The 26,579-nt window shown below is 33.3% G+C and overlaps 4 protein-coding genes across 15 annotated transcripts; 1 reads left to right on the forward strand and 3 right to left on the reverse strand.

Moving 5' to 3' along the window:
- The first annotated feature begins 1,549 nt into the window (after positions 1 to 1,549).
- Positions 1,550 to 7,167, forward strand: DEG5 (DEGP protease 5). Its single transcript, XM_020379965.3, has 8 exons — positions 1,550 to 1,826; positions 1,970 to 2,119; positions 2,352 to 2,414; positions 2,547 to 2,636; positions 5,397 to 5,519; positions 5,812 to 5,899; positions 6,692 to 6,766; positions 6,949 to 7,167. Exons 1-8 carry the CDS (start codon positions 1,605 to 1,607, stop codon positions 7,053 to 7,055), a joined length of 918 nt encoding a protein of 305 aa, XP_020235554.2. The 5' UTR covers positions 1,550 to 1,604; the 3' UTR covers positions 7,056 to 7,167.
- Positions 7,168 to 10,431: 3,264 nt separating this feature from the next.
- Positions 10,432 to 11,101, reverse strand: LOC109815314 (Small nuclear ribonucleoprotein family protein). Its single transcript, XM_020380005.3, has one exon. It carries the CDS (start codon positions 10,972 to 10,974, stop codon positions 10,651 to 10,653), a length of 324 nt encoding a protein of 107 aa, XP_020235594.1. The 5' UTR covers positions 10,975 to 11,101; the 3' UTR covers positions 10,432 to 10,650.
- Positions 11,102 to 12,160: 1,059 nt separating this feature from the next.
- LOC109815304 (ATPase complex subunit) lies at positions 12,161 to 18,159 on the reverse strand. 7 transcript variants are annotated; one of them, XR_003805670.2, is made up of 10 exons: positions 17,920 to 18,159; positions 17,806 to 17,846; positions 17,656 to 17,719; positions 17,173 to 17,361; positions 16,540 to 16,611; positions 14,673 to 14,851; positions 14,466 to 14,584; positions 13,442 to 13,548; positions 13,251 to 13,348; positions 12,161 to 12,665 (listed from the first exon to the last, which is right to left on the reverse strand). XR_003805670.2 is itself a non-coding variant. In XM_020379986.3 (8 exons), the coding sequence occupies exons 1-7, from the start codon at positions 18,019 to 18,021 to the stop codon at positions 14,467 to 14,469; spliced, it is 765 nt and encodes a 254-aa protein (XP_020235575.2). In that variant the 5' UTR covers positions 18,022 to 18,159; the 3' UTR covers positions 12,161 to 12,665; position 14,466. The 7 variants fall into 7 exon arrangements, 5 of the variants coding, with proteins under 5 accessions (XP_020235575.2, XP_082921766.1, XP_020235573.2 ...); XR_003805669.2 differs by having other exon boundaries at positions 13,251 to 13,548; XM_020379986.3 differs by lacking the exons at positions 13,251 to 13,348; positions 13,442 to 13,548.
- Positions 18,160 to 23,429: 5,270 nt separating this feature from the next.
- Positions 23,430 to 25,999, reverse strand: LOC109815307 (nucleotide-sensitive chloride conductance regulator (ICln) family protein). Of its 6 annotated transcripts, none has more exons than XM_020379995.3 (9): positions 25,841 to 25,999; positions 25,627 to 25,677; positions 25,169 to 25,332; positions 24,942 to 25,065; positions 24,751 to 24,862; positions 24,608 to 24,667; positions 24,481 to 24,540; positions 24,304 to 24,389; positions 23,430 to 23,806 (listed from the first exon to the last, which is right to left on the reverse strand). In XM_020379995.3, exons 1-9 carry the CDS (start codon positions 25,982 to 25,984, stop codon positions 23,735 to 23,737), a joined length of 873 nt encoding a protein of 290 aa, XP_020235584.2. In that variant the 5' UTR covers positions 25,985 to 25,999; the 3' UTR covers positions 23,430 to 23,734. The 6 variants fall into 6 exon arrangements, with proteins under 6 accessions (XP_020235584.2, XP_020235582.2, XP_020235581.1 ...); XM_020379993.3 differs by having other exon boundaries at positions 25,169 to 25,340; positions 25,627 to 25,690; XM_020379992.3 differs by having other exon boundaries at positions 25,627 to 25,705; positions 25,841 to 25,982.
- Positions 26,000 to 26,579: the final 580 nt, after the last annotated feature.

The following is a 26,579-nucleotide window of genomic DNA, read 5'->3' on the forward strand; positions in this document are numbered from 1 at the left end:
TACAACATTCCTGCATGATTTCTAAGTGAAAGAGCTTTCGTGCACTTGTGATTTCTGAGTAAATAAGCTCTCTCCTTCCTTTACAATGTTCTTGTGTGATTTCCGAGTAAACAAGCTCTCATGCACATGTGATTTTCGATGCAAATGAGCTCTCGCGGTCCTCTTCAACATTCATGCACGATTTTTGACTGAACAAGCTCTTATATCTTTAAAATCACGAGCTTTGAGATCCTAAGTGATTACAGCCTAATCAACTCTACAAGCACTTCGAGTGCAACAGATTTAACCTTCCTCAATGAATCCAGTCAAAGCATGATCTAACCTCTACACCTCGCCCTTGCCAGCAAAACTCAATATCTCTAAGACAAAAGGGCAACTTTACTCTAAAGAGCTTGGAGCTCGGGGGGCTTATGTATCACCCAACTCGATCAGGTCAAGTTGTTTCTCCTATTTGCCCACATTGAGCCTTCAGCCCATTATGAAATCCTAGGCAGTTAACTCTTAACGGTTAGCGGGATATTTTGGCGTGAATATATTCTACAATATCATAATCAAGCACATTATATTCATCTAACGAAATATCTCCAACTATCAAGAATAGTTTCTCCACTAATCAATAACAATATCTCCACACAATCACTAGAATATATTCTTAAGATATCATACAACAATTTCTCTAAACCTAAAGATAAGATCAATCACATATATATGAGACATCAGGTAATGATACTCTGATCTCACTAGAGTAGGAATAATGAGAGCATACAAAACACGAGTAAAATTTTTTAGAAACAATGACCTTAAAAAGAACATATATTTTGAAAAGAAAAGAAAAGATAAATATCAATAAATATTACCACATGCTACCATGTTTTCTTTTTCCTTTCGAAAACTAAAAATAACGTTATTTCAATTTTGAGATTTTAGTTGATTTTTAAAAAAGAAATGTTTTCTAAAATGTAACCATACATATTTTTCAATATTATTTTCTAATTTTTATAAGATGTTCAAAGCAAACTAGGCCTTATAGTTTTTGCATAAGACTTTCCTTCATCTCTACTATATCGATTAGAAAACAAATTTTCAAAAAAATTCTATTACAAAAGGTTCAACCATCTACCGCACCAAGGTATGAAACAAAAAATCTCTTTTCTTATTAAGATTCAACTATTTTAACCCCTTCTAATTATTTTCCTGTCACCTATTCATACACATTATCAAGCACACTTGTATATTACATCTTATATATATTAGGGTGCTAATTTTCTCTACTAAAAATAATCTTAAACAACGTATCAAGAATATGTTATTATTTTTCTGTGACTTAAATTAATTTTTTATGTGAATATCTTACATAAACATTTTATAAATTTTAATATAATATTAAATTACTTAGATAATTTATTTTCTTTCCAATGTAACTTACACATTTTTTAACCCTGCAACTCATGTGAATATCTAGTTGTTAATAAATTGGATTAGCATGTTAAAGTCTGGTTCATAATTTATGTGCAGCATTGTAAAAAGAACGTAAAAGTAACTGGAATCAAGAAAAGCCAAGTAATAATGAATGGATGATCTTATCTCCATTGTGTCTCTGAGACATGGCACTGTTTTCTCTCCAAAATAACCTCTTTCCACTTCCAATGCTAACTGCTCCTACTCCTTCCTCAACAAAGACCTTTCCCTCTGTTACTTCGCGTCGAGACGTAATCTTTGGTTCCAGCCTCGTACTTCTCAATTCAACACCAGTTTCACTTGCACAGCCCGTGCCAGATGATGATGAGCTTCAGCAACAAGAAGACCATCTTGTGCAACTCTTTCAGGTCACATCACACCAACCCCTTTTCTCCAATTTTGTTCACATAGTAACACACTCCTTGGTTGAATGCTCTTCTTATATTTGTTCTGTATCACATCCTCAAAATGTGATTTTTGTTCCTTTTTGATTAAACTTGGATTATCACAGGATACTTCACTTTCGGTTGTTTTCATTAAAGACCTTGAATTGACTAAAGTTCCCAAGAGCTCTTCCAAGGTAGACATGCTAAATGAAGATGAAGATGCAAAACTGGAAGGCACTGGTTCAGGTTTCATTTGGGATAAATTTGGTCACATAGTAAGAAAAGCCAAATCACAAGGGGGAATTGGTTCTCCCCACTTGGATATGATTCTACTCGTTTATCTTATTTTACTGTTGACTGGTTGAGCATTTTTCTTTAAAATTCATGAAAATGGTTAACTTAATTGTAGATTCTCGCATGCTATAGATAATTACATGTAGTCTTTGATTGCACATGTTACTGATTGGTGATTGTTCAAAGTAGTCATGTGTTTTTGCCGGTGGACAGGTTACCAATTACCATGTTGTTGATAAACTGGCTACTGATACAAGTGGTTTACAGCGTTGTAAGGTTTTCCCTTATGCTGTTAATTCCATTAAACTCCTAATAATATTTTAGGTGGGAGATATATGATTCTGTTTACTAGCATTTATCTGGGTAGCAATAGTATTGCACGTTCATACTCCTGTCTACACACTACAGGTGTTCCTAGTTGATGCCAAAGGGAATAGCTTTTACAGGGAAGGGAAGATAATTGGGTGTGATCAAGCGTACGATCTAGCTGTTCTGAAGGTATACATTCCAATCCTCTTCTTTTTTTCTTCATTTTCTTCCTTTTCTGAACATGTGGTTTCTTTTCACTCTTGTGGCATCTTCTCTATGCTCTCACTCATAAATACTTCCTCCCCTTTTCCTCTTTATAATCCATTGTCTTGACATGTTCTCATTTGGTACTTCAACGCCTGCATTTTTTTTTTAATTATAAGGGCATTTGGGACCCTCATAATGTGAAAGCCTAAATCTTCCAGTCCAAAGTTCCTTTGAGCATGTTGATATATTTTGTATTAGCAAACATTAGTGTAGGCATCAATTTTCCCTTCTTAGGTTCTAAAAATTATCAAACAGATTTGATGTTCAACAAACTGAAACGCCAAGTAAGTAACTATGTCGGTATTTATCATGTACAAATATGCAGACAGATTTGATTTATGCTGCAAAAGCTGTACTATTCTGTCCGGTAAAAAAAAAATTCGCTTAATGTCTTTGACCACAAGCCTTTTGACAAAGCCATCTACGATATTCCTACATGGAATCAACTACGCTAGGACCTTAGATATTTTGTTGGCTTGCTATGATAGTGATGTGAAAATGGAAATGGGTGAAGCATCAGCAAAAGATACACAGATGTCAAAAGATCTCGCTATGACCAAAATAAAAATGACTTCAGCATCTTTGGACAAAACAGGCTTTACCATTTTGTAAATTCCCTTCATCTTATGATAATGACAACAAATCATCCCTCTAAGTTGAAGACACTTAAACCTATTACCTTGGTACAAAAATGCACTTGTTTGGTCCTTAGTAATAGAAAACCAAACTAGTGCACTGCATAGTGTAGCCAGAGGCTGATGTAGAATTCTTCATCAGCGCTGTAGATTTGCTCCCATTCATGGTAAACATAAATGAATTGGAAAAATCACACCAAAAGAAGGACACCAATTTTCATGGTTACAAATTCAGAAAGTGGATAAAATAATTGGTGGCATGAGTATGCTAATAGATTCTGCATCTGCTTTAAGTTGAATGCTTTGAGCTGATATATCATCCTTTTTTGGAACAATTTAATGGTATATCTGCATATAGTATCTCTTTAATTGACTACTCACTTCAAAGTAGATTGTAGCAAATAAATATCACCCATCACATAGCCAGCCTTCTTCATGTGCCTCTCATTTCTCTGTGAAAAAAATCGGTAATGTAACTAAGCCCCTTTTGATATCAGTTAAAATGTGGCATCTATTCATGAGGCCAGTTTCCCTAGTTTTAAAGAGAACAAGATGTAAGCTCACACATTGCATGGATGACATTTAAAAATCAATTTGTCAATATATTAGGCTTATAAATAACACTATATATGAAAACTTTCTGATTTATCATAAATATCCTTTGATTTCTCGCAATAAAATTTGTTGTTCATCAAAATGTTTAGTGAGCTTAGCATGTGGACATGATCAGTTGGAAAAATAAGCATGCAAATAATTTATAAAAATTTGATTTTTGTCAACTTTTTCAAAAAAATGACTACGAGAAATGCAGATAAAAATTGTTTCTTTTAAAATATAATATGTCTACCCTTTCTTTTTCACTATTTTTCCTTGATGAACAACACTAATGATATCAGGAATAATCGTGACAAAGAAGGGTGTGGTTGGATAAATAAAATAAAAGATATGGAGATAAGTACGAATGTCATACAAAAAGTAGAAACAGAGTAAGAAGAAAGTCGGGGAGACAAGGAAACTGAAGTTGAGGATTAAATGGCTAGTGCTTATTCGGTAATTGATAAGGTTGATAATGATTAAATCATGCTCATTTATAAAATAACCAAAGCTACAAAAGACAAAGGAAGACAATGAACGATTAAGTAACTAGAAATGAAAAGTTGGTTATGTGCTCCAAGGAATTGAAAAGAGAGGGAATGAGGAGCCTAGAACAGTGAAAAGTTGCTGACATAACATAAAATGAGTGTGAAAGAAATTGATGTGGCAGCTTTAGATTTTATATGTTAGAAATAAACAGATAGATGGAAGATTTTCATTCCTCTTCTTTTGTCTACCTAATAAAGCTAATATAGTGCAATCTTAGTTACAGCTTACTTATGCATTTTTTTCTCTCTCCGTATGTAGGTTGTTGGGATACAAATAAGTTCTACATCGATAAAATATGATAAAAAATAACAACTTATATAGCATAAACATACTTCAATGATTGAGAGGCCTTTTGGGTAATGACCAAAAGAAAAATCGTGAGGGCTAAAGCCCAAAGCGGACAATATATCATCATTGTAGAGTATGCTTGTATAATAACCTTATAAAAATAATATATAAAATATCCTCTTAGACAAATACTATAAAATAACACCGATACCCTTACAAAAAAAAATGTTGCAGGTTGGATTTGGTGACAACCAATAACCCTTATAAAAAAAGAATGATAATGATAATGTGATATATAAAGACAGATTCCGCTGCATGAAAAGTTAGGTCCCTTGTTGGATACAAACAAGTCCCACATCGATAAAATATGATAAAAAATATCAACTTATATAGCATAAACATACTTCAATGATTGAGAGGCCTTTTGGGTAATGACCAAAAGCAAAACCGTGAGGGCTAAGGCCCAAAACAGACAATATCTCATCATTGTGGAATATGTTTGTGTAATAATCTTATAAAAATTATACTCATAAAATATCCCCTCAGACAAATACTATAAAAAATAACCCCATCATAGGTCACTGTAAGATATGCATAACACTTGTTCCATTTGCAGGTTGATGTTGATGGATACGATATAAAGCCTGTTGTTCTTGGTCAGTCTAACAATTTACGTGTTGGCCAGAGTTGCTTTGCCATTGGAAATCCTTATGGATATGAGAACACTCTCACAACAGGGGTAATTTTTTAATAAATTTGAATCTAATATCTCTATCCAATCATGCAAAGTAGTTGCAGAAGAAGGATGAAAACTGGTGGGTGAAATTTCAAGAAATTATTTATGTGCTGTCCTATTTAAAGATTTGTTGCATTCTTCGGTATAATGCCTAATTGACAGGCAATCAACATGTAACCATTATAAGCCACCTGAACTTGGGTGCAGGCACTAGGTTTAAGTCCTTATAGTAATTTATGATGCTCCAAAAAAGTATAATGTGATCATTCTGTATTGTCTGATGTAAATTATGCAGGTGGTCAGTGGTTTAGGCCGCGAGATACCATCACCAAATGGAAGGGCCATTAGAGGAGCTATTCAAACTGATGCAACAATTAATGCAGGTAAGCTATACTCTTAATTGAATTTGATTATGTTAGGCCCTCATCCACAAATATTTGTTCCCTCTTTAAGTTAAATTTGAGGAACTACGTTAATGTATGGAAACTATAATTTGTACCTTAACTTATATTGCACATTAACAAAAAGAATAACTTCTATTTTTCCCCATGCACTCTACAACTTCTTGGGAGTTGATTGAGACTGGATAATATCAACATTTCAACCTCTCTCATCTCATCATGTTTTTTAAAATATGGTTTGTGCATGTAATATTGGTTGATGTGATTTCACCAGTTAAGCTAAATTCATAGCTACCATAGCTGCTGCAACAAAATTGGTTTTATTACCCAATGATTCTGGATTAATTTATAGAAATCTACACAAGAAAATACAGTATTTTTGCTACATATGACATGGACGTCCACAATGCCAGCTCGTTATCTTTATATCTAGTACAGATGGCTGCTCATTATTGGCAAAGATACTGCCTTATGAGATCAAACCTGGAAAATTCACTTCATTCTAATCTAAATGGGGGAAACAAATATACTGTGGCGAAAAAAAATATTGGTTAGAACGTTTTACTTGAGAAAAATCACTAGATCCAACCGTTTTCCCATGTCAAGATGTTATGTATAAATCATGACTTTGTTGTTGACTGAAATTCCAATTTTGAGACAATAGTTTGTTTAAAACACACTAAAGATTCTTCATATTAATTTGGATTTCAGTATTTTCCTATTGTCATGAGACTATGTAGCTGTATGACCTTATTTGTGCATGGATATGAACAGGAAATTCAGGTGGACCATTGATTGACTCGTACGGCCATGTTATTGGAGTAAACACAGCCACCTTCACTAGGAAAGGTAATAAGATGCTCTTCCTCTTCTATTTTTATGAATATACTTCCATAACATATTCTATTAAAGAAGGAATAAGAGTTCCTTCCTTTTACTTTAAGCAGCATTATCAACACTAAATTAGAATAATTTGGACTACTAGATTGTTAACTGAATTATGTTTTTTTGCTCTTTTTGATGCATTTCAGGGACTGGAGTATCATCAGGTGTTAACTTTGCGATTCCCATCGACACAGTTATCAGAACTGTACCATACCTTATTGTTTACGGAACACCTTATAGCAATAGGTTTTGATTGTTCATCTTACATTGCATAAACTTAAATTTTGAATATCAATTTTACATTCAAGTTGTACATGAAACACCATGTCTGTTCTAAAGTTGAAATGAGTATCCTAACTTATACACTTGAACTTTCTAAAAAAACTCTGTAAATTCTGCCAAAAATTTTGTAACTTGCTTTTCACAGCAGTTCTTATTTTCTGAGACACTGAAAAAAAAGTCAACAAAGGCACCTCATTTACAGAATTGTTAAACAAAATGTGTTGTGTTTAAATTTGTGATAATACGATCAATGAATTTTTAAGTGTTATTGCGTACAAGAAGAAGAACTAATCAATTCTTGGGGATTTTAAAATTTCAATTTAAAGTATGTTCAATCAAACTAATTTATAAGTTTGCTAAATAACTTATTAAACATGTCTGTTTTGGTGAGGTCCACTAATGACTTGATGTCATTGCCTTCGGATTGTGGATGTTGGTCTTCTCTCAATGGTGCTGAGAGATGCTGGCATGGTTAAGTTTAAATCTACCGTAACCTTATTAAGATAATGGTTTCAAAAAAACGTAGGTTAGATTCCTGTTGTCGATCTGAAATTTTGTTGGTAAATAATATATAAGCAACTTTATAAGCATTGATAAAGTCCGGGACTTAACTCACCTAACATTATCACCAAAGGTTTCCATGTTAACTATTGCAGCCCTTTTGGCATTTGTTTAGTTCAACTCACCATTTTGTCTTCTACAAACAAAGACCAAAAGATCTTCCTTCTCATTTCATCAAAAAGGTCAACAGGTGACCATTGTTCATTTCTGTTGAGAACATGTGTCTTAGAAGTCATCAAAGCAATTTTAGTTTTAGTTTGAATTTGTCTGTTAAAGGGTTAGTTTCTGATTTTAAGTGAGTTACTATTTTATTTTTCATTATCAATAGCAGTCCCTAAAATCATGAAGCATGATCTTTATATTCGGTTATTTGAATGTATTTAAATATGAGTCATACTAATTATTTAAAATATGCTTCTATAGTTGTAAAATACTCTTAGTCACGTTGTCTTTCCTATTACGTTTCTTTTTACATTTTCTTTATCCAAAATTAAAACTAACAATCGATATTTGAGCTCTTCTTGAAGGACCTGTGAAATGAATATTGAATCAAGTTACTCGCAAGTTACTTCTACTATCTTTGATGAGGAGAACTATGATTTTTGGGTAGTGAAAATAGAGTCTTACCTAGAGGTGTTGGATTTGTGGGATATGGTGGAAGAGGATTATGAAGTACATCTGCTGCCTAAAAAATCCCACCAAGGCCCAAGTAAAGAATCATGAGGAGACAAAAAAAAACCAAGGTAAAGGCAAAGTCATGCCTATTTGTTGGTGTTTCTCAACCTATCTATACTAGAATCATGATCCACAAAACAACAAAATCAATTTGGAATTATTTAAAAGAAGAGTATGTAGAGGATGAGAGAATTTAAGGCATGCAAGTACTGAATTTGATTAGGAAATTCAAACCGCAAAAGATGAAAAAGTTTGAGATAATTAAAGGTTTCTCGAACATATTGTTTGACATTGCTAACAAAGTTAGATTGTTGGGTGATAAATTTGCAAATTCCATAATTGTGGAAAAAATTCTAATTACAATGCCTGAGAGATATGAAGCATCAATAATTGTCTTAGTAAATATAAAGGATTTATCTGAGATCTCTTTGAAAAAAGTTATACATACTTTGCAAGCCAAAGAGCAACAAAGGCTCATGAGGGAGGAATCAACAAATGAAGGAGCCTTATTATCCAAGTAGTAAAATGTGACCAAGTACAAGAAAAACAAGGATTTTGATGGAATAGGAGCAAGGTCAACATTAGTCAATGCAAAAGGAAATTGGAAGAAATCTTATCTGTCTTGCCAACATTGTGGAAAGAAAGGACATCCGCCATTTAGGTGTTGGAGAAGACCTAATGCTAAGTGCAATGAGTACAATCAAACAGGACATGAAATTATTATTTGCAAAAATAAAAATCGACCACACGATGAAGTAGCAAAGGTTATTGATAAAGAGGAGGAGGCAAACGTTGTTGATTAAGAGGAGGAGGAGTATCTATTTGTTGCTACATGTTTCTCTAGCATTGAATCAAGTCAAAAGTGGCTTATTAACAATGGTTGTACAAACCATATGACAAACAACAAGGATCCATTCAAAAACTAAGTAATGCAAGCACATCAAAGGTTTGAGTTGGAAATGACAAGTACATTGTTGTGATTGGAAAAGGAATTGTAGCAATCTCAACCTACTCAAGTACAAAATTCATTTCTAATATGTTGTATGTTCCTAAAATTGATTAGAATTTATTGATTATTGGACAGCTCATTGAGAAAGATTATAAAGTATTTTTTTAAAACAAACATTGTTTGATTAAAGATGTCTATGAGAAAGATATAAAAATGAGAGGAAATAGTTTTATTCTAAATTCATTGGAGGAGGAGCAAATTATTTTTTCTATTAAAGCAAGGTTGGCAGCAACAAAGGAAAAAGTTTTGTATAATCAAGAGAAAGCATAGAAGTGAAACCAAAAATATGGTATCATCACAAAATCTATTTTAGAGAAAGAAATTAGTATTCAAGAGTACACACAAAAAGACGTATATTGCCGATGGAAGAGATAAAGAAAAAAAATTATAAAAATTGAGCATGATGAAAAATGTTTAAAAATCTTGGCTGAGAACTTGAAAGTTAAAAGATATTATGACCCAGTCACATAAGGAAACAATAGAATTTCAACATAATTTTTTTTTACCAAAAACGAAAGATTAAATTGTTGTATTCTCTAAGATATTGTAAATCAGTAGATTGATTTTTTAGGAAAGATGGTAAAGTTTGCAACCTCCAATACAAGGAGCACCGGTTAAGAACATATGTTGTAAATGTTGTCAAAACAATTTTAATTTTAGTTTGAACTAGTTAAATTAGTTATTGTGTTGTTAGAGTTAGTTTCTGAATTTAAGTGAGTTGCCCTAAACTTTAAGTGAGTTACTATTTTATTTTCCACGATAAATAGTAGTCCCTAAGATTATGAAGCATAATCTTTATATTTAATTATTTGAATGTATTTAAATATGACTCATATCAATCAATTAAAAATATGCTATGGCAAATTACTTTGTTTATCCAAAATTAAAACCAACAGTTTCCGGTTCGTGCACAACTTTTTAAACTTGATTGTTGAGAAAGAAGAAACCAAAACCATCAAGAAAATGTTCACTCAATGCATCAACGTAAAACAGTAGCTATGCTGATTATGCTTGGACTTGAAAATTAACAATTAAGGTGCTATATACCATGGACAATTTGCTTAAGATATAGTCGTATTTAAAATTCAGTGTAGAATCGGCATGAATTAACTCAAATTATATTTAAGCCTCTAGTAGGAAGTGTATTGACCTCAAAACACAAAAATCCAAAATTCTCCATCCGAAGAATAGAGCATACACTTCAATCGGTACATTTCTCCACAATTTCTTACATTCGCAATTCAACAAAGGAAATTCAGATCCAATTACAGAACACAAGACACAAGTCGAAAGCAACAATTGAAGAGGAAGAAAGGAAAACCTAGCTAGGGCGGAGAGAAAGGAGGGAGAAGTGTTCCTGGAGAGAGCAATCGACGTGGCAAGAGGTGCGACAGGAGGAAGGAATGAGAATAAGGCCGAGGCACCTCTGCTCCATGGGAGAAGGCGAGGATTGGCGAGTGCTGCGATACTCAACGGCGTCTTGGAGGATGATGTTGCCTTGCTTGTCGATGCAGTAGAAGGAGCCAAGGAAGAACCTTCCGTCTTTGATCCCTACCAGAATCCTCCGGAACAGAAGCTTCCGTGCTCGACTCACTGCGCCGTCGGAGGTGCCTGCTTCGACCGGAACACCTTCTTCTTCTTCCATCTCACGCGCTTTTTCGATACCCAAACACGCCGCACTAAAACAACGCAATCACATTTGTTTTTGGTTAACTTATGCTAAATTAGATAGGTTAAGACCAGTTTAAACACTTTTTTTTTTATAACCCAAACATTACTGTATATTTTTTTTCCTACCACTGTTTTATCTTTTTCTTTTTTCATCATCTGTTTTACCACATATCCCCTTTTCATTTAACTTTAATATTTATATTTAAACTTTGTTGGTGGATATAGATAACATTGGATAATATTTTTTTACATAATATAATATTTTACAAGAATAAATATTGTATTTTATTATAATCAAAATAAATTAAAGAAAACATTCTTAAGTATACGAGCATTAATTATTATACTTATTTTGATTAATAATGATAGTATATAAAGAGACCTGACATAATTAAAAAGTCAAAGTCTTCTCAACATGTTCTAGTGATTAATAAAATTTAAAGGATTATTAAAAATATTATAATCATTAATGAGTGTATCCTATAGGCCTAGACCCAATAAAATTAGTATAAATAGTAATGTTTAAAGAAAGAAAAATATATTTTCATTATAACCAAATTAATTATCATTGATTTGTTTGGTCTTGAAAACTAACTTGAACATTGAAGTATCTTTTGCAAGTACCATTTTCTTCTCCTCGGACAGGTATATCCAAAAACTATCAAGTATATTATAAAGGACATAGGTAAAAATCATCAAAACGGGGACTTAGAAAGAGGATCAAAGTATAAGGAGACGTGAACAATGAATTGTAGTCTCCTTTGGCCTTTTCATCATAATAATTCCTTGCATTTAGCATGTTTAGTGATTTAAATTAGAAGAATTAATAAAAGTCATTTATTAAAATAATTTATATTTAAAATGATTGATGAAAAGATGTCATATTTAAGACTGACTTTAAAGAAACATAATAGAGATAAGAATCAATGCTTGTATATTTAAGTTTTTAATTTATTTAAAAAAATACAATATTTATTCTCGACATGAATTATATTATTAAATATAAAAAAATAAAAAGTATATCATTCAACGGTATATATCAGTTAACTACCGGGAAATTTAAATATAAATGTTAAAACCAAATGGAAGGGAGACATGTGATAACATAGATAATGAAAAAAAAAAAAAAAAAAAAACAGATAAAGGTGTACCACGAAAAGGAAAGAAAAAAATATAATGTTTAACTTATAAATAGGAATGTGTTAAATAATGTAATTTAGTACAAGTTAATGTAAAACAAATGTGAGAATGTGATTTCTTTTGTAAGATCATGTTTTGATAAGACGATGTTTACAGCTCTTTTCTCCTAATGTCTCAAAGGCTGTCTAAGGAGAGGTCTCTTTTATCGGTCCTCATCACTTCCACATTTTGGTTTTGTATTGATGCTTATCGTGGAGATCCAAGAAACAACATTTGTTCATTCGTCATCGGAGGCAGAATAGAGTTTTGACAACTACTACCTGTGAGTTTTGTAACCTACATAGTGTCCACACATTGCAGCAAACTCTCTAGTATTTCACAATACTAAGCACATTGTTTACGGGAAATGTCAATTTTATGCACACTCTCCCTACTTTGCTAACTAGGCAACTGACATTTCTCATTTATGGCCATTATGCCTGTTTGTTTACAGTTGAAAAAGCCCCATTCAACAAAATATTGCGCCTGAGAAAGAGCAAAATACTACAGTCAGGTTTAAGAATGTAAAAAAATTTAAACCAAACCAAACCAGTTCATATAAAAGAATAACATTCATTTTGAGAAAAAACTGGAATCAATTCATTTTACAAAACCGATTTGATTACCCAATTCATTTTTACAAAATATATCAATTCAGTTCAATTCTTCTATAATAAAAAAAACTAACTCATATGAATATAATGTACATAATTATAACACACCAATCCATATTTTTATAAATTCAAATCAATCTACTTTATAAAAATAATCAGTTATCCAATCTACTTTTATAACATAGATTAATTCGATTCAATTTGACTTTTTTAAAAATTCAATCCATAAACACCCTTTATTCCCAAACATGCCCTATTTAATGATAAGATGTACACAATTCCATTCATCCATCAATTGAATAATTTTCAGAACGAACATTGTGCCTAATTTATAGTGTATCTTTCTCTATTAGTTCTATTATGTCAGTTAGCATAAAGACCAACATAAATTACTGTTGAAACCATTCAATTAAAAGAAAATAAAAGCTGGAGAAAAGAAAATAACTCTCAAAATTACCCTGAAAATAACTTGATGCACTCCCTCTATGGACATGTAACCAACTTCGAGCCTTCGTCAAAGTTAGCTTTTACGGTCTTCGACAAGTTTATATCAAGCTTTTGTGCATAAAAAGAGGATAAGGTGACTCGTGAAATGTTCGAACTTATTATAAGGATCATTAGCGTAGTAGACGTAATCATTACCCGTACCCTTTGGGAACTGGAATGAGGCAGCGCTAAATTTTCCTTTTCAGCTTCGACAATTTCTTTCCTTGTATATCATATTTTCCCTTCGGAAAGTAATTGCTAGGTTAAAACTGCATAATTGATATTGACAAGGTGTATAGTCGGTATATTTAATTCATAAACATTTAATATGTCACTTTCCATCTAAAATAAATTTATTATTTTTCATAAATTTGAAAGTTTCCGTGCACTATTATTTGAACGAATTTCAACTCATGATTAAAAAGAAGAAAAATATGCCAAAAAATATTGAAGAGAAAAAAAAATCCAATTATCCTCCCGGCAATAATAACTCCAGAATTGTGCTACTGACTGGTTAAAACTGCAAAATCTCATCCATGTCTATCATAGCCCAAATATCTGCAAATACAGAATATCACCGCGAACACTCATACAAAGAAAGAATAAATAAATAAAATACAACAAATACGATGAGTGAAAAAACAAACAAAAAAGGCACTTTTACCTTTTCAAAATTCCCGAAATGTGTGGATTTCAAATTTTTTTCCAAAATAGTAAGTCGCGTTTTTGAAACATGACTTCTACCATCTTTTTTTTTCTTATTTTATCGAAAGTAGTGATTTCAAACACTACCTTCATAATTTTTTTTATTGAAAAAATGGGGAAGTCATGTTTCAAATCGAGACTTTCCCTTTTCTTAGTTTTTCTTTTTATTTTACGTTAAAATAATATTGTGTATTATATTAAAAAGTCGTGTTTTAAAACACGGCTTTTGTTATTTATTTATTTTTAGAATAATAGACGTCGTGTTCGTGGAACATGACTCACGAACACGACTTTTAAGAGAAGGTTGTTTCACAACCACGGCTTTACCCAATTCGTGAATTGTTTTAAAAGATTACCCCTGTTGCTTAAAGAAGAAAAAAAAAAAAAAAAAAAAAAAAAAAAAAAAAAAAACTCTCTTAAGAATAATTTTACTTGACTCAACCAAGCATAAGTCATCAAAACGGATAAAGCAAGCTCTTACCTCATTTCTCATCTGAAATAAGTGATGTGCAAGAAAGAAGAGAAGATAGTTCATCTTTTGTTGCCAATCCAAAGCCTTGCCATCTTACTCTACCAAAATTATCAAGTAGAAAGATATACCTGTGAAGTTGAAATGTTAGAAACAGTGTTCTTCATAACTAATAACTTCATTGGCTAAAAAAGAATTGAATAAGAAAAGGCTTCTAACCCTGTTAGGAGATTCAATATCTTAAGTTCTTTTCTGAAATAATAGTGGTCACCAAATGAATACACCATCTGCTTCTGAAGCGTATCCCTGCTTTCTGGATGATTAGGTTTCTTCATTGTCCAGAGAAGGAAACGTTTTATAGGAAACCGACATAAAAGCCATGAATCTATAAATGATACCTGATAGAAAAATACCATATAACTTCATTGAAAATTTTTAGCTGATCATTCAACAGGTGGAAACAAAAAAATTATCACCAAGGGTCTATTTAGATAATAATATTGGATTACAATTAGGAATTCTAATTTTAATTCCAAATTTCTGGGAATTGGATTTGATTAGGATTCATAATTTGTATGTTTGGGACAAACAGAAATATGATAAATAGAAATACAATCCGAATTAAATTGGAATTCTATTAAAGGAAGCCAGTAGAGGTCACCAGACGCAATCAGTGGTAGGTGGAGGCGGTCAATGGCAATGACATGGCAGGTGGCAACAACAATTATTGTCAAAAACATTGATTTCCAGAGTAATGACAATAGTTTCTAGAGTTAGCAAGAGATAAATGATAATGAACATTAAAATATGAAATATTGATTCTAACTTTTATTTTTGGTATTTCTGTCACAAAAATATTATTTTTGGTACTTGGAATTCACAAGTAATGAGAGGAGGATTTGGACTTAAAATTAACAAAGTTCTTAGGGGCTTGAGGTCTGTGTTAAAAAGCCTGGTATAAGTCTAATTCAGTTACAGTCAAAAAATACTATTACCGTAGTTATCAATCCCAAACAACAGTGCTGAGCGTTTAACCCCAAAACCACTAACCACTCGTGTGTAGCAGGTCACAGGATGGCTGCTAAAGTTTTCAGATACAAATTAAATAATTTACACTACAAATATATAAAAAGGAAAAAAAAATGAAGATATGAAACACAAAAAATAAAAGAGGGACAGAACAGAGAACAAAGACTAAATGAAAGACCTGTATTTAATAGAGAACAAAGAGAGCTGTTGTAAAATGGAGAGAAAGACCAGAACAGTCTCAGGTAACAGAGTTGTGTTGGAGAGACTAGAACAATAGGGGACAAAAAACAGAAATGCGGGTTTGATGAAAATGATTTTGGTCTTTATTGTGTTCATCCTAGTGAGCGGTGATAGAAACAGTGACTCCTGCGCCTTAAGTCCTATGTTTCTAAAGAAGACCAAAATCCACAAAAAGTAAGTTTAACCTCAAAAAAACGGGTAAAGAGGGAAATTTCCCTCTGTCAACTACAGTGACCAAGATGGCCATGTTTTCGCAGTTAGAGGCTGCAATTCGGAGCCAAGATCCCTGCTACATTAAAAACTCAGGTACAGGTCTTGAATGATGGCCAGAGGCTGCTCCACACCACCCCAATCTCCACCATTATACTACATTAATGATAACTTTGGTAATAACTTCTCGAGTTTTCTTTCCCTGGTGTTTATTTATATGAGATTTTTCAATGAAAAGCCCACTATGTGGTTACATCTAGGGCTAACAGATTAACAGAGGAAGTCATTGATAAAGAAACTCTCTTCAACAAGCTAAGCCAATGATTGCAGCCCAGAAAAACAGCATCAAAAAATGAAAAACATAACAAAATCAAGTAGTAGTTCTATAATTCCATGATAACCTTCTAATATTGTATAAATATTGTCAACATCTAGTGACAAACACAAAAAAATCTAAATGCATCACTTTTTCTTCAGAAGTTTCAAGCAAGAAGCTAAATATTTGGGGAGGGATATTCCAGCTATGCGCTCTCATAAATAGCTGACTAATATGTCACAATCAACCACAAGGAAATGCATAAAACCTGAAACAAACAGATAAGTGTACCTGATATAAATGAATGTCTTTTGATTTGCTAAATGCTTCAACAAAAGGCATGCTCCAAGAGTCGATCATTGCCTGTCAAGGATACAGAGAAATGAATTTACTGTAGAAACAGTAAGCAAAAAACCAAACCAAAAGATTGTTACCATCAAACTAAATAATACAAAGAACATAAATCTAGTTCCTTAATCACTTGTTATCCAATTAAAAGGTGTACAGGGCACGTCTTTAGGGGGGGAGGTCATGCCATGATTGTAGCAATTTATGACAGTTGCTATAAAAAACCAAGAATCATTTAGAATGAAGCTGAATTGCAAACTTAGCCTGGAAAGGGGAAAAAAGTATCTTTTCATTGCATTTTTCAATATCTTCTACCCTATCTTTTACTTCCCAACTCTCGTTCTTTATACTGTTTTCTCCAGTGACATTTAAATTCCCCTTACTGTGGACAACAGATAGCAGATACTGCTCAGATTTCAAATAGAATAGAAAGACTGCAAGAAACATCAAATGTGTCAACCATTTAAGACATACATGATACATGGTTGGTGTCGGCTGCAGTAAGATGAGTACACAATGAAATAACGTAGACAATAGAAATCATATGTTTACAAAACACTGCCATGATGCATTTACCTGGGAGCTTGCTCGAAATGAGAGACAAACCAAAGATGCCTTGGGGACGGATGATTTATCTGAACCAACTGTACCATCAGAAACACGGATAGGAAGCTTCATTGTTTTACCATCTGAGAAGCTGACTTCAAAATCAGGAAACTTGGTGGCCACCATTGCGGGTATTAGCACCTTATTAGCTGCAGCAATCTGCACAAACCACAGACAAATGTGAACGGGTACACACAAGACATGCTTCTAGCCTAATCAGTCAACCACTTCCTTTATAGATAAATATATATTGATCCATATTCCAAACAATATACAGCTAACTGTTTTGAGGTTAGCTAGCCTAGCAGATAAGCATGAACAGACCAACTCATCTAAAAACTGAGAACATGAGTTTGGAAAGTTAATTTTGGCTGATGAGTAATGGTGTATCACCTTGATTGGAACATAGAAACCTGAATTAAGCACGAGAAAACCCATATTGATATAGCTTACCTTACCACCATGCTTTTTGAACTCAGCCATATCAGCGACGTATCCCCTATTCAGTTCATCTTTACTGCACAAAAACCCTAGTCAACATCACACAGTTTAACACTTACCATGATAAAACCCTAAAAAACAGGAAAGGAAAATTGAACTTACAGTCGAGCGCGCTCCTTCTCAACTGCATCCTTATTTACAAACTGCAAAAATGAAATAGAAAAGTTGGAGAAAAAGAAGGTGAGAAAAGGGAGGGAAACAGAGGGAGGAAAAAACCTGATGAAGATCGAGGAAGCGTTTGGGTGTGAGGCGTGACAAGTGGTGAGAATAATCTCTTAGACTCCAACGCTGCCGAATCACTCTCTTCACCGCTTCCATTTCGATCTGCGTCTCTCCCTCCTCTTACTACCTACTGTATGTTTGGATCTCCCTTTGAAGCTTCAAACGAACAATCCCAATTTCCGAAACATAAAACGGTGAAATAAGTGGGTGATGTCTCTGATAGTCCAGAGAGACAAGTGGTCCATGAGTGGTGCATCTAAAATCACCCTAGATATAATATTAAAAAGAATGAATAGTTGAGATTGTGATTTAGTGAGAAAATATATTGTACACCTTCTCACACCGGATAAAATTTCTGAATTTTTTATTGAAATATATTTTTTTTTAAATTACCTAAAAAAAAACACGTATTACGAGGATGCAGCAGCTATCACTTTCGGAACGGGCCGTTCTGAAACCAGAACGGCCCGTTCTAGATGAAAAATAACACAGGAATAATGCAACAGAACGGGCCGTTCTAGAAAGAAAAAAAACACGTGATAAACTACACTAGAACGGGCCGTTCTGATTTCAGAACGGCCCGTTCCAGATTTAAAAGTAACATATGATTACTTAAACCAGAACGGGCCGTTCTGAATTCGGAACGGCCCGTTCTGGCTACATATTTGTTTTTTTTTTTTTCATTCTACTAAATCACATTTAAAATTTAAGTATAGTTTTTCAATTGAGCGAGATATGAAGCCCCTTCCTCAATGACATCAAACATCTTATGAATAAAGGCCAAAACTAGGTCTAATAAACTTAAAACCCAAAAAGTCTTATACTAAGGCCCATAATACAAGACCAAACAATATAAACTCTTATATTACCAAATATATGAGAAAGGTGGTCATCTATGTAAAGTCCAAGTAAAGAGAACCTTATGTCCATCAAACCCATTAGGCTCACTAAGCTCAAAAGCAATCAAAAGTCTAAAGGCCCATGAAGCCCAAAGCTAGGCCCAACAAGCTTAAAACCTAAAAAGTCTTATACTTAGGTCCATAATACAAGACCAAACAATATAAACTCCTATACTAAAGACCAAGTAAAGAGAACCTTAGGCCCACCAAACTCATTGGGCTCACTAAGCTCAGAAGCAGTCAAAAGCTCAAAGGCCCATGAAGCCCAAAACTAGGTCCAATAAGCTTAAAACCCAAAAAGTCATATACTATACAAGACCAAACAATATAAACTCCTATACTACCAAATATATGAGAAATGTGGTCATCTATGTAAAATCCAAGTAAAGAGAACTTTAGGCCCATCAAATCCATTGGGCTCACTAAGCTCAAAAGCAATTAAAAGTCCAAAGGCCCATGAAGCCCAAAACTAGGCCCAATAAGCTTAAAACCCAAAAAGTCTTATACTAAGGCCCATAATACAAGACCAAACAATATAAACTCCTATACTACCAAATATATGAGAAAGGTGGTCATCTATGTAAAGCCCAAGTAAAGAGAACCTTAGGCCCACCAAACCCATTGGGCTCACTAAGCTCAAAAGCAATCAAAAGTCCAAAGGCCCATGAAGCCCAAAACTAGGCCCAATAAGCATAAAACCCAAAAAGTCTTATACTAAGGCCCATAATACAAGACCAAACAATATAAACTCCTATACTGCCAAATATATGAGAAAGGTGGTCATCTATGTAAAGCCCAAGTAAAGAGAACCTTTGGCCCACCAAACCCATTGGGCTCACTAACCTAGTTTTGTACTTCATGGACCTTTGGACTTTTGTTTTGGTCTTGTATTATGGGCCTTAGTATAAGATTTTTTGGGTTTTATGCTTATTGGGCCTAGTTTTGGGCTTCATGGGCCTTTGGACTTTTGATTGCTTTTGAGCTTAGTGAGCCCAATGGGTTTGGTGGGCCTAAAGTTCTCTTTACTTGGGCTTTACATAGATGACCACCTTTCTCATATATTTGGCAGTATAGGAGTTTATATTGTTTGGTCTTGTATTATGGGCCTTAGTATAAGACTTTTTGGGTTTTATGCTTATTGGGCCTAGTTTTGGGCTTCATGGGCCTTTGGACTTTTGATTGCTTTTGAGCTTAGTGAGCCCAATGGGTTTGGTGGGCCTAAGGTTCTCTTTATTTGGGCTTTACATAGATGACCACCTTTCTCATATATTTGGTAGTATAGGAGTTTATAATGTTTGGTCTTGTATTATGAGCCTTAGTATTAGACTTTTTGGGTTTTAAGCTTATTGGGCCTAGTTTTGGGCTTTATGGGCCTTTGGGCTTTTGTTTACTTTTGAGCTTAGTGAGCCCAATGAGTTTGGTGGGCCTAAGGTTCTCTTTACTTGGGCTTTACATGGATGACCACCTTTCTCATATATTTGGTAGTATAGGAGTTTATAATGTTTGGTCTTGTATTATGAGCCTTAGTATTAGACTTTTTGGGTTTTAAGCTTATTGGGCCTAGTTTTGGGCTTCATGGGCCTTTGAGCTTTTGACTGCTTCTGAGCTTAGTGAGCCCAATGGGTTTGGTGGGCCTAAGGTTCTCTTTACTTGGGCTTTACATAGATGACCACCTTTCTCATATATTTGGTAGTATAAGAGTTTATATTGTTTGGTCTTGTATTATGGGTCTTAGTATAAGACTTTTTGGATTTTAAGCTTATTGGGCCTAGTTTTGGGCTTCATGGGCCTTTGGACTTTTGATTGCTTTTGAGCTTAATGAGCCCAATGGGTTTGATGGGCCTAAGGTTCTCTTTACTTGGGCTTTACATAGATGACCACCTTTCTCATATATTTGGTAGTATAGGAGTTTATAATGTTTGGTCTTGTATTATGAGCCTTAGTATTAGACTTTTTGGGTTTTAAGCTTATTGGGCCTAGTTTTGGGCTTTATGGGCCTTTGGACTTTTGTTTACTTTTGAGCTTAGTGAGCCCAATGAGTTTGGTGGGCCTAAGGTTCTCTTTACTTGGGCTTTACATGGATGACCACCTTTCTCATATATTTGGTAGTATAGGAGTTTATAATGTTTGGTCTTGTATTATGAGCCTTAGTATTAGACTTTTTGGGTTTTAAGCTTATTGGGCCTAGTTTTGGGCTTCATGGGCCTTTGAGCTTTTGACTGCTTCTGAGCTTAGTGAGCCCAATGAGTTTGGTGGGCCTAAGGTTCTCTTTACTTGGTCTTTACATGGATGACCACCTTTCTCATATATTTGGTAGTATTGGAGTTTATAATGTTTGGTCTTGTATTATGGGCCTTAGTATAAGACTTTTTGGGTTTTAAGCTTATTGGACCTAGTTTTGGGCTTTGTGGGCCTTTGGACTTTTGTTTACTTCTGAGCTTAGTGAGCCCAATGGGTTTGGTGGGCCTAAGGTTCTCTTTACTTGGACTTTACATTGATGACCACCTTTCTCATATATTTGGTAGTATAGGAGTTTATAATGTTTGGTCTTGTATTATGAGCCTTAGTGGATGACCACTTTTCTTATATATTTGGTAGTACAAGAGTTTATATTGTTTTGTCTTGTATTATGGACCTTAGTATAAGATTTTTTGGGTTTAGGGTTTAGGGTGTAGATGTAATTTAGTAGAATGGAAAAAAATATATTATTTTGCTTTAAAAAATTCGTGTGACAAATTTGTAGTTAGAACGGGCCGTTCTATTTTCAGAACGGCCCGTTCTGATTTAATTATTGATGTGTCATTTTTGAATTCGGAACGGGCCGTTCTGATATTGGAACGGGCCGTTCCGTTCCATTCGTCATGTGTTTTTTTGTCATCTAGAACGGCCCGTTCTGGTCCAATATTTATGTGTTATTTGTTCATTTGGAACGGGCCGTTCTGATTTCAGAACGGCCCGTTCCGAGTGTCAGTAGCAGCTGCGTCTGTTGCCACGTGTTTTTTTTTTTGGGTAATTTTTAAAAAAAAATAGTAAAAAAATCAAAAATTTAGATCCAGTGTGGTAAGGTGTATTATGGTGTACTAGTTTAGATACATCTAAGGGTGAAAATTGATGATGCACCCATAGACCACTTGTGAAAGTGGTCCGTCAGAGAATTCACCGAAATAAGTGTGAGGTATCTTTTTTAGACAAATGTACGTTTAGGTTTAGATGAAAGTTTATTCAAACACATCCCAGTACTTTATTTTACAATGTTGGTAAAGGCGTAAAGCATTATTATAAATTAGGTTAAAACTATTTTGTCCCTTATAATTTTTTTTTTGTTTTAATTTAGTTTTATTTTAATTTTTTGTTTTAATTTTGTCTCTAATAATTTAAATTATTGCAATTTGGGACTTCCGTCCAAATGATTTAAACAGAGTTAATTATTGACCACGTAGATGCATAGCTGGATGCCAAAATTGCATGAATACACCTGGAAGGTCCGTTCTAACAGTAGAAAGGGCTGTTCTGGTTTCAGAACGGGCCGTTCTGGTTTCAGTAGATGTCAGTAGATGCATAGCTGGACGCCAAAATTGCATGAATACACCTTGAAGGTCCGTTCTAACAGCAGAACGGGTCGTTCTGGTTCTAGGTGTATTCGAGAAATTTGGCATCCATCTACGTGGCATCCACGTGGTCAATATTTAACTCTGTTTAAATCATTTTGACGGAAGTCCCAAATTGCAATAATTTAAATTATTGAGGACCAAATTGAAACTAAAAATTGAAGTGAGACTAAATTGAAACAAAAAAATATTATCAGGGACTAAATAAGAGTTTTAACCTATAAATTACGTTTGTTCAGGCTAGAGAGAAAAATTATAGGTGAGAAATTGATCGGAAAAAAATAAAAAATTTGAGTATAAATAAATAAAAAATTGAGTAAAATTTTGATTATTTAATTGGAAAGAAATAAATAAGAAGAAAAGCATGTTTTCTATAACATTCACTTAACCTTACAGTTTATATTGTTTTCCCATGGTTACCTGAAAAATAGTATGGTTAAAAGAAGAAAAGCATGTTTTCTCATATTCCTCGTCTTATTTTTTTTTTCAGTTTTTATTATAAAATGAAACTAATAATGTTTTAAAATTTTAATAAATTTGAAAAAAAAAAAATTCAGAAATTTCATTACTTCAACTAAAAACACATTTTTTTTTTATTCTGTAAGAATTACAACGAAATATTCTAAACCTTTCGCCAACAAGCTGAACCTAAACCTAGTAGTTTAAATAAAAACACATTTTTGTTATTACTTTTAGGTTTTAGCACGTAAATTTTAAGAGAAAAAAAAAGGATGATATTTAGGCCAAGTCCTCGAACTTAAAAATACTTGTATAAAAAATACATTTATCTGATCAAAATGACTAATAAATAAGAACATGAATTACTTGCTAATTCATGTTTTCATCCTCTCTGCGCATAATAGAATTACTTGCACTGAATAAGAGCATTTTTAAATTATTCCTCAACAAAAACGTTTTTCAGAATTCTTGTTGGAATAAAGAGACAGTAATTAATTTCAACCTGCGTTGCAATGCACATGAATGGAGCACCAGACACTAATTAATTACAAGTACATTTTCAATAAATTATCCAAGCAATGTTCAAATTTCTTCTACATAGTCAGCTTTAAACTCGGTATTCAGCAATTTATAATAGAGAAAAAAGCTCAAGATAAAAACCACTCCAAGCTCTATGCCTCTGATCAGATGTTTCATAATAGGTTTACATATATAGAACCAAACTACACAATAGACAGTCGATATGACTTTTGATAAACACTAGAAAATGCTACTTTGAAGAAAACACCTAAACTCAACGATGATAAGCACTAGAAAATGCTACTTTGAAGAATACGCCGACACTCAATGATGGGTGCCATCTCCATTATCCTCCATCTCTTCTGCATCCTCAAATCTTCGATCATCGATTTGAAGCTGTAATAAATTAAAATGAATATAAACAAGGAGAGCATAGAGAAAACAAATCATACAAAATAAATTATTACATACAAATTATTCATCATAGATCTAAAATGTCTGCACATTGCACAGATTAAAATAAAACCCTAGCAATCTTGTTTTCATGACAAGTTCAAAACTTTTTATGACGATATACCCAGTTCACAGCCTCACAAGTCATCCACGCCTAGTAACAAATCTTGCCAAACTTCGTAATAAATAATAAAATGCATCATACATCAATATTATTGTTAGTTAAGATTCTACACTCTCTTTTAAACAAACATGTGCCACTTAATCCTGATAGGAAAGTATTAACATCACTTATTCTACACATTAAGATAGGAAAGGGTAGCTTCATTCATTCAACTGTGTATCCCCCTAGTTGAAACAGTTTTCTAGTTCAACAGTTTTAAGATTAAAAGGAAACAAATAACTAGTACCTCGAGTCAATACAAGAAAGAAGACCCTACCTCAAGCACAGTACGAGCCAGATCATGATCTCCATTTGACTGACCAATAGTGTTGGCTGGATTATGAGACAAATAACCTTCATCCTCTGATAGAAAAAGAAAAGAAATACGTTCAAGAATAATACAATAAGCCTATACAATGTACTAGGAATCAAGATTAAATGCCCGCATATAAACCTGCTTCTTCATCTTCCATCTGGTCAGCGCTGAAAATCCAATTATGTTCTTCTTCCACCTCTAAAAGAAGAAAATAACTCAGAAAAGAAGAAAACACGAGAGTGAGGAAGTAAAAACTAATGCTGACCATCATTTGGTTCTGGATTAAGCTCTGCACACCGGCAGAATGTTTCAAAGAGAGCGTCCACTGAAAAACAATGAGATGACACATAAGCAAAAGTACAGAAAGCAAGTATAATGTGCAAAGTGATGAAGAAAAGAAAAAGTTACATTGAGTAGGATCAGAGGGTATGAGCCTCATCTCTGATATGTTAGACAAATCTTGTTGAATATGATTAGAATCTGAATCAGAATGGTCCTCATCTGCTTCTTCTATGTCAATCTAGAAGAATAGAAACAAATTAGACAGATGACAGTGAAGAAGCATAAAATAGAAAATAGAAAATAATTATGAAAGATACCTGGGTATATAAACAATGAAGGGGGTAAGTGTCAGGGTCTCTGGAGATGGCGTGAAGAGATATAGATAAAAAATCAACAGCATATCCTTTACTCCTGTCTACATCATTCACCCAAATTATTTGCCTGTATGTAAAATCAAAGTGTAAATGAATACAGAATAGAGCACACAACAATACAAAAAAATTGGAACAAGAGAAAAAAGAGGAGAGGATAAGGGATAACATACTTGTTAGTGATATAAAGTGTGCCAGGGGACTCGCAAGGAAGATCGGCCAAGGCTATGCCTACACCAGGCTGCACCCTCATCAACTCCTCCCCATTCTCACTGTCTACGAGAGGCTCTCCACTACACCTTATCTCTCTCAGCCCTAACCCCATTTCTTCTCTTTTCTGTTCAGCTTCAAAAAATCACCAACACAATCATATATTGTCCATTAAGATAAAGGTACAGAAAAATTTGAATCTGAAATATATAAGATATAAATATATAAAATTCAAGTAAAATGAAAGGAATTGAGGGCATCATGACCATAATGAGCACTCGTCAGACAACTTCTGGTTTCCAAAAGCACAAGGGAATACGAGTAATTACAAAAGAAAATCATAAAGCTGCATTTTTTATCAGAATCTAGAAAGAAGTACATAAAAATGAAATTTATAAGAACAAATTTAAACTAAAATTACCTTCACCAAATGGGGATTTCCTGGTGGTGATGTGAAGAACAAGCACTTGTCCTTGCACCACAAACTAGGTCGGGTCAAGCTATCGTTAAAGAAAAAATAATAATAAATAAACAAGATGAAATGCAAAACCAAATTTATGAAATAAAAGATATCGAAAAAAGCTAATTTAAGAGTAGGATTTGAGTACTGAACGATGGAAATGATAGATAGATACCCTTCTGGAGATTCCTGATGTTGTTAGAGGACAAAGTGATCCTAAGCACAAAATTAAAAACGCAAACTGAATCAAAAGTAATAGAGCAGTTGGGGAGGGTTTATAGAAATTCAGGTTTGTAATAGATTTCTTAGGGTTTTTCATTGGGTCTAGAAATGGGCCGGATCATCCACAGACCCGCTTATAAGTTATAATATAACCGTTACGAATACATATATATATATATATATATATATATATATTAGTATAAAATTTATACACCATTATTTAATTATAATTTGTCGTTTAATTAAAAATTTTTAAATATGTAATAATTACTCTTACATATAATATTTGTTCTAATTTATTTTAATTGATTAATAGTATCAAAATATATATTAGTAATGTAATGGAATTAAATAATAAAACTAATAATTCCGAATTCTAAAAATTAAAAAAGACTTAGATATGTTTTTAGTTCATGTAAATGAGTGAATTTTTATGTAAATGAGTGAATTTTTATTTTGATCATATAAATTTTTTTTTTAATTTGATCTATTATAACATAATTTGTTAGTTTGATACCTCAAATCTTAAATTTCCAATACTTAACCCTTCTATCAAATTTAGGTTATTTACTTTCATAATCTGGACGTAGATTCTAAGATATTAAGAATTTATACTTTTAACAATTAAATTGATAATATATATATATATTTATTTATTTATTTATTTATTGTGTAGTAACATTTTCACTCTT

The sequence above is a fragment of the Cajanus cajan genome, chromosome 1 (genome assembly GCF_000230855.2).
Source record: "Cajanus cajan strain Asha chromosome 1, NIPB_CcT2T_4, whole genome shotgun sequence".
NCBI classification, from domain to species: domain Eukaryota; kingdom Viridiplantae; phylum Streptophyta; class Magnoliopsida; order Fabales; family Fabaceae; genus Cajanus; species Cajanus cajan.